The following is an 8,509-nucleotide window of genomic DNA, read 5'->3' as shown; positions in this document are numbered from 1 at the left end:
GCAGATTCCCTCTGAATGTACTAAGTCATTCTACAGACTTCAGAGGAAACATTTCAAGAAATACGAACTGAAGTTCCATGGTTTATCTTATCTACTAGTAGAGAAATTCAAAGTGCACATTTTATCGATGTACTTTAGGAGATGTAGCACCCCGTGTCCTTCTGAGGTTTGATATCTGGTTCTTTCACAGGTTTCACCAGTTCTTCTGGTTTGGGTTTGGGACTGTCATCCTTGGGTCTTTTGGTGAGATCAAATGCGGCCAGCGTGTCTGGTGTCCAGTGCACACTTGTAGGAGGAAATTCAAAAGGTAGAGGCTCTACGAGACCATAATTTGCTTTGAGTTCCAGTTGTGGAGCTTCTGTTGGAATTTTTTGAAAGTAAATAAATCCATTTTCTCTCTGACATTTCTCTAGGGTATTCTTCACAAGATTTCCAAGTTTCCTAAAGAGTAAGTGTCCTGAAGTTTTGACCGTTGGTCCGGGTCCTTTGGTTTCTCCATATTCTTTGCACAATGCTTCTGCCTTTGCATAAAATTTTTCTGCTTCTTGGAGAGACCTGATTGCTTCACCACATTTATCACTAGCCAACAAAGTCTGACCATGATAACAGTAAGCATAAGCTGTGTAGAAACACATTTTCAAGTGAAGATATTTTCTCCATTTAGCAGAATACGCAGGCTCCAAACTGGATAAAGTATGATCAGCTTTTTGATAGAAGTTGGCAGTTTCATAGGCCAGTGCAGCCATTAGTCCAGGAGCATGTTTCAGTTCAATTGCTTGAGCAATTGTTACTTCTTGAGCTTCAGCCTGACACTGGACAACATAAGCTTCTAGTAGTCGTGCCTCTAAATCCCTCCCCTTTTCTGCAGGTGTAATAAGCTTTGGGATATGACTTTCCTTTAAATGTTTAAAAATCCCCGCTGCAGTTTTTAGGCTTCGATGGACTTCTTTTGCTTCATCTTCTGTTATGTTTTCTTTTCCAGCCAGTCTTGAAGCATATTTGGTATACCATAAAGCTACATTAAATCCCATGGAAATTAATTCAAAAACAGCATCCTGCTGGGCACTTGGAACCTGTCCTTGTAATGTATCAGTCCATTTGAAATTTTGAATATATCGTAACTTGCTTTCTTGGGTAGATTCATCCAATGAATTTATGAAACCTTGTAAAAGTGAAAAATAGGAATCTGATGCATTCTTCATCATTTCTGGATTACAGCTCAAATCAGTGAAGAGTTCAAGCAGTCGTGCTCTGGATGATCTCAAGTCACTGCAAATTTTTGAAGCAGCAGGGCCAGCGGCTACACCATAGTAGTTAAAAGCGACAGGAGCTGTGGCTTTTAACGGATTCCTATGAAACCAGTGTGTCATTTTCTCCAGCTGTTTCCTATAAACAAAAAAGGAAACTGGGAGCCACCCCCGAGTTTGGAGCGCCCACTTCCTGTTTAGCACCCAACCCGGAAATAAAACTTTTAGCACTATGCTTGGCACATAATAAATATGATAATTATCATTTTATATAGTTCACTTCTTCTTTCCTAAACATGCCTTGCATTTCCTGCCACTCCATTGCCCATACGTCCCTGACCAAACTGGATACCAGTGAAGGTGGGCTCCATCTTACTCAGACTTAGAAGACTTCTGCAGCTCTTGAAAGAGTGCCTGTCACATGGTCAGGGGGGACCTGTACATGTTTGTTGGAATATTAACTAATGTCCATTTTTCACCTTAGGAAGAAGTTCACATCGTAACTCTATCAAATGTGCAGAGAAAAACCCTTGACCTGAAGGTATTTGCAGCCAAGGAAGCATACTTATGCCATAGTAGCAAGATCTAGTGCTAAAGTGTCAAATAATACACTTATAGTTGCTGTGTATTTACCTACACAATTACTACTGAATTGTTTCAATGTTTCCTCGACGATCACACCTAAAGGGCCATATCATTTAGAGGAATCAGGCTTTCTTTTTAGTTCCTTGTAAAATTGCTCAAGGATTTTTGTTGGCATCACCAGAAGAAATTCTGACACTGCAGGGTCATGCTTTTGCATTCAGTGGAATGTTTTAGAACGTTCTTTTTGGAAGAGATTGTATTTCGCTATTTCCTTTGTGTAAATAAAACACTTAATTACCAACACAAAGAAACCATTCTCCGAGAACTAAATGGCTTATTAACAAAAGATTTGAAATGGACTTGAGTTTCAAAAGGGAACAGAAGAAATTGAAGACATGTATCTTTAAACAATAATTACACAGTTGAAAATAATATACTGAACATAATTTTGCAGGTTTAATTTACTTGTTATTGGAGGAAAGACAGAAGATTAATTCTATAAATTTAAAAGTGTCTGGATTTTTTTTTTTTTTTCAAAATTTAACTTAAAATATGAGACTTCAACTATGGAAGTTGTATTGCCTCTCCCACAGTACAATGGGCCATTGTTCGAAGAGATAAGTCCACCTTCAGAGTGACAGTCTCAGAAAAGCTTATGAGCAAACAGTCCTTCTATTTTGCTTATGTTTTTCCATCCATTACAGTTGGAACCACATGGAATGCTGATTATTCAATTTTCAGAATCATGCTTATTGTATTTTCCATCTCATTCCAGAGTTCATTGAATCTGAGACCCAACCATAATATACAGAAGCAGTTGCTATTGTTTTCTCCCATTAATGCAAGCATATGTTATTCTCCTCATTCCAGTTCTTAAAATAACATTTTCATTAATAGGATCTTTAAGTCTGAATCCAGAATGACTGACAGGCTCTGAATGCAATAGAGAGAGATGGCAGTTCACTCTGACAGGACTAAGGGAAGAAGAGTTTAAGATAAAGAGTAGCTTCTGACCCACCAGGACAAGACAACTGGGTCAAACGGGCTACAAGAATTCTTTAATACCAAGCCCTTCCTCAAAGGAGATACGGAGCCACAGCCTCTCTGGGTCTTAGAATCCTGATTAAAGCATCTGCGGTATTCATCAGGCACAGAAGGTCTAAGCAACGAGGGCCTTCTGTGATCTGGAAGGATCCCCCCACACCATCCTCATCTTTTCACTCATGCTCTATTTCAGAATAAAGAGGTCAAACAGCGACAAATCAAGTAAGACAAAACAAAAACCAAAAATTTCGCATATTAAAGAAAAAGAAAAAATTTGCCTTATATACTCCGATTTGATAGACATTTAGTATAACTGACATGTTTTTCATGTAATATATGGCAAAATTGATTTTTTGACTGATGGCATAAAGGTGTTATGAAATAGTGGTTAAGAATATGGGCTTTACAGTTGGACAAATCTGGTTTTAAAACAGGTCCTGTCACTAATTAGCTTGGTGATCTTGGGCATGTCCCATCAACACACTGGCCCACCAGCTCAGAGTCCTCATCTCTGATGTGGGGTAGCGGTCCTAGTGGGGGAGCTGCTTGGTGCTAAGAGCCCCTATGACCCAAGACTCTGTGACACTCATGTCCCTGGGATTGCACAGCGCTCCACACTTTGATGAAACAGGCTCAGCTCTAGAAGTTATTTGTCAGCCACAACCATCAAAGGGGGTGGTGAAGACAGGTGTTAAGATTCCTGTTTCGTGGACAAGGAGATTAGGATATATAGAATAGCTAACTCATAGTGAATGTTGACCATATGCCAGGCACTGTCCCACAATTTTGTATGTATTCTCTCACCAAATTCTCCTAGTGACTGGTTGGAGGTGGGGGGGGGGGGCTCCCATCATTATCCTCATTTTTTTACAGATAAGAAAACTGAGATTTAGAAGTTAGGTAAGTTGTCCTAAGTTCCAGAGCGGGTGGGGAACAGTGTTGCCTCTTCCTGTATTAGCAGTAATAAAGAGCTTTCAGTAAACCTGAACTTCCACTTTCTACATATCTAGTTGAGCAGTTCCGTTGTACTCCAGAATAAGGAGTACCGAGGAGCACAAAGCACGAGGCATGCCAGGAAGGACATTTTTAATCCAGAGCTGGGCTGAAAGGCAAATGGGCACCAGGTCTTTTGAGCGCGGACATTCTAGTCCTTGACTTAGAAGCAGGTGCCAGCGATGACATCTAGGACATCAGGGCCACTCTGTTCTTGGGAGACCCCGTGAGGCCCCAGGGCTCGAGTTAGAATTTCTTTTTTTTTTTTTTAAGATTATTTATTTATTTATTTGACAGAGAGAGACACAGCGAGAGAGGGAACACAAGCAGGGGGAGCGGGAGAAGGAGAAGCAGGCTTCCCGCTGAGCAGGGAGCCCGACACGGGGCTCGATCCCAGGACCCCGGGATCATGACCTGAGCCGAAGGCAGACGCTTAACGACTGAGCCACCCAGGCGCCCCATCGAGTTAGAATTTCTTGATGGTAAAGAGTGGCTGCCCCCAAGAGAAGTCCCTGCCCATTCTGCCAGAGGCCAGGAGCTGTGAGGACAGCACTTTGTCAAACAAGAGGGAAAGCTTCCTAAGGATTGAGCAGACTGCTGATCCTTAGGACTCAGCCGTGGGTCAAGGGCAGAGCCAAGAAAAGGGGACAGACAGGCAACCTTGCCTTGAACAGGGAACAGGAAGGACCACTGGACACACATAGGAAAGGCAAGGGAACACTGTCCGTCCTCCTACCCAGGCAGGGCAGCCGAGCACAGTGGTCCAGTTGGTGTGTGCTGGCTGGGAGGGCATTAGGGGCTGAACTTGAGTCTTGTCTGGCCCTGTCCATGGGCTGTAGAAACTTTATTGTAATCCCCCACCAGAGGGAGGCCTCTGTGACTCACATACTAGGTCTGTGCTGCACCCGGCGCTGCCTGGTCTAGTCCTAGCCCTGCTACCCTCTATGTGGTTCTGACCAAGTCTCCAATCCTTTTGAGCTGGAGTTCTCCCACTGGTAATACAAGGAGCATATCCTGGGTGATATCTGAGAGCTTCTCATCCTAAAAGAGGATGACTTTTTTTTTTTCCTTTTTGGAAGTCTCTCTCTGAATAGTTTCAACTTCATCCTTATAAGTATTTGGAGAATTTAAATGATTCTACAAGCTGGATATTACCTTCATAATGAGCTCCAGGATGAACAAAGGAGTAGACTCTATCTAAACTGATAGCACGTTTCTGCCATCACTTTTTAAAAAACCATTATTTTAAAAAGAACTTTTGGCTTTAAAAACCAATTTCAAATGAAAGTAATTAATTATCTTTAATCCAACTAATTCTATACAACTATTATTTTCATTTTTGCCTCCTCTTCCAGTTTGTATTCATCTACCTAGTCAGGCTGATATAGTTGCAATCCCGACGTTCGTATAATTCAGTAATTTTTCTCTCATTTGATACTTTAGCTTAAACATTTTCCATGTATCCAAGTCTTTCTAATTATCATTTCAATGAATGCATTATCTTTCATCAGAGTCCACACACCATAATTTACTTAGCAATTTCCAGAATGCTACACATTACACATTACACATACAGCTTGCTTCCAATTTCTTCTTGCTAGTATTGATAATGTTGTTAATTAACACTCTATGCGTATAGCTTTTTTTCCCTGATGAGTTATTGACTAGTAAAGGGGGAAAAAAAGCCTTTGCGTATTTTGAAACTAACTGCTGGAATCTGTAAAGCCATATTTACATCATCAAAGTACGGTTGTGCACAAGCTGCAGATCCTCTCCTGTTGCCAGGAAGAGAGGAAGGCCTGAGATACAGTTCTTACAAGCTGTCCCTTTTGAAGGGACCATGAAAACTGTTCAACGGCTCATGGGCAAGCCCATTTACGTTACCGTCCCTGTCTTTCTTTTTCTTCTTTTAAAAATTATGTTACAGGAGCATGAGGCCAAAGTAGCTCAGTTTTATGTAGATCGTTAGGTTCTGCTAATGCCCAGTGCAGGAAGCGAGGCAGTGGGACCTTCCTCCACTCCCCATCAGGCCTTACACACCAGTGTTTTCCTATAACCTATCACAGTGCCGCTTGATTAACTACCCGTTCAATTTAAAACTCAATTTCAAAGCCAAGAGAGAGCCATTTCTGTTTAAATGCAGTACATCAGACACAGCAAATTTGACACTTTGAATCAGAAAGGGCTATGAACAATTGCAACTATGCTCAGAAACACCATTTTTAACACTGGGGCAAACATTGTCAATTTCAGGCACGGGGTAGACATTCTGGTGCCGAAGTCCCTAAAGTCTCTATTGTCTCAAACTAGAAGTCAAAAAGAGCTGAGTGATGTTCATTTTATGGGAGACCAGAGTTATTACTAAATGCAAAAAATTCAGATTAAATTAAATCAAAGCCACTCCTGCACTAATGCTCTAGAAGGAAAGACCTGAAGTCTGAAGCTATTTACCAAAGGCAGCATCAGGCTTGGGCAGCTGAGCAAGCATAGCCTGAATATGTCTCAAGAAGCGAAATTTAGGTCATTTTTGTTCATTGTGTTCTGTGGAGTCACAGACCTCAGAAAAACACGCTAATAAAACATCACGCTCAGCTTAATAGTCTCCCCTCATTCGGCACCATAATGATAAATGAAATGCCGTTAGCATAAGGCAAGTCCATTTCTTGTAGTCTGTGGAGCCCAGGACGGTGACAGAATTGGAATGCAGAGAATTGATTGTTCACAGTTCAAAGGAAAAATATAATGTGTCTCCTAACCCCATGCTGAAGCCTGGATCGAAGTCTAAGCTCCGAGAAGGATCAGGGTCCCCAGACAGCAAATACAAAGTGCTCAGACCTAGGGATGTGGATGGGAATGCCGCTTGGAAAGATTTGTTAAAGTTCCATTTGAGAAAGACCAGAAGAGCAGGAAGCTGGGTGCTTCCAAGGGCCTCTCCCTGTCCTGTCCCAAGTTTCCTCTTGCTCAGTCATAAAAACACCTTTGTGTTAAGTTCCTGCCATGGGCCATGTACGCTGCCAATCCCTGGGAATACAGATAGAAATAACACAGACAAGATCCTGTTCTCGTGGCGTGTACGTTCTAGGGAGGAAGACATTACGATAAGTAACATAAAAATGACACTTTCATAGTACTTTCCACTGCCTGGAATTACCTAACAGGGTAACAGTTGGGAGGGTTGTTAGACTGAGTGAATAAAAAAACAGGACACTCAGTTAAATTTGAATTTCAGAAAGACAACGAATAAATTTTTTCAGGATATGTATGCCCCAAATATTGCATGGGATATACTTGTACTAAAAATGATTCATTATTTGTCTGCAATCAGATTTCACTGAGCATCCTGTATCTTATCTGACAAACCAAGGAACGGGTAGTGAGTCAGCGCAACATCAAATAGGATCGGTAGGGAAGGCCTCTCTTCCAAGACCTTTTCAAGTTGGGAGCAACCTGCCTTTTAAATGTCTAAGTGATAACAAATAGCAACCACACATGCAGACCTTGCCTGTGGCAGGCACTGTTCTAGGTAGTTTACATATATTAACTTATTGAATCTTGCCAACACTGTTGGACAGATAAGAAACCTCAGGCGCAGGCAGAGTAAGTGACTCACCCAGGGTCATCCAGCAAGTCGTGGTGAAGTATCAGCCAGCGTGGCCCCAGAGTTGTGATTGTCTTCACTACTGCCTGTCACATAGCCCCCCAGGCATTTCATTTTACCGAAATCAAGGAGGTTCCTCAAGACATGCAGGTTCCTCATTCCAACTGGCGGAGGAGGACACCATCTTTCTTCTCCCCTCTCAGTACACACAGCCTGCTCCCAATGCTGACACCTAGGGGGTTATTTCACAGTTTACCAGTACCTTTATTTGCAGTCACTTTTCTAGGCATTTTTATTGAAACACCATCTAAGCCCCACAAGTTAAATTTAACTAGGTTTCCTAATGTTACAGATGAAGAAACTGAGGCTTGCAGAAGTGAAGTCACCCACGTGATCGTGATCCTGCGTGATCGGTAACAAACAACAGAACCAAGACTTGGCCTTAAAGCTCTAAGAACATCCTCCTGGCATCTAGCCACGTCTAGCAGGTGCTCAGTTAATGTGTGTTGAATTGAGCTGAGTACAGTGTGCTGGCAGTGTGAGCACCGGACAATTAGCATTTTTGATTGTAATGTAAGTGCCTGACATCAAGCTTTTGATTGCCGAAGCATCCGTTTCAAAAGCATCCATTACTTCCCCAGCTACTCAATACCGAGCTAGGCTGCCCCACCCATGAAGTTCCCCTTTTAGAAGGGCCTGGGTGGCCAACATAATGAACACATAGACGGCTTGCTTTTCCCTTCCAGTGGTTTAATTCCTGCTCTTCTGTTTTAAAGTCACTAGTAAAACGTGAAATCATGCAACCCTAGGCACCTTCCCTTGACCCCAGTAAAGGGGTCAGCCTTGCTGTGTGGCCCCAGGTGTGACGAGTACCCTCTTGCACTTGTGAGTAATAAACCTATCTTTTCAAAGTTCCCTGATGGTTATTGCTGAGGTATGTCTTGCAATCATAATAAGAACCACGCGGGCCATCCAGCCAGAACACTGGTTCTGGTTGGGAAAATGTCTGTGGGGGCTCGCCTTGGGCGAGTGCCCCCAGGCA

General features: G+C 42.3%; 1 protein-coding gene across 1 annotated transcript; it reads right to left on the bottom strand.

Moving 5' to 3' along the window:
• Positions 1–6: 6 nt before the first annotated feature.
• On the bottom strand, positions 7–1,437 carry LOC102729657 (BRO1 domain-containing protein BROX). The gene has a single exon (XM_081823552.1). It carries the CDS (start codon positions 1,368–1,370, stop codon positions 135–137), a length of 1,236 nt encoding a protein of 411 aa, XP_081679678.1. The 5' UTR covers positions 1,371–1,437; the 3' UTR covers positions 7–134.
• Positions 1,438–8,509: the final 7,072 nt, after the last annotated feature.

Source organism: Leptonychotes weddellii, chromosome 6 (assembly GCF_054177405.1).
Source record: "Leptonychotes weddellii isolate Sample4059 chromosome 6, ASM5417740v2, whole genome shotgun sequence".
In the NCBI taxonomy this organism is placed as follows: domain Eukaryota; kingdom Metazoa; phylum Chordata; class Mammalia; order Carnivora; family Phocidae; genus Leptonychotes; species Leptonychotes weddellii.
The sequence above is the reverse complement of the archived record's forward strand: the minus strand, read 5'-3'. Positions and strand labels throughout refer to the sequence as shown.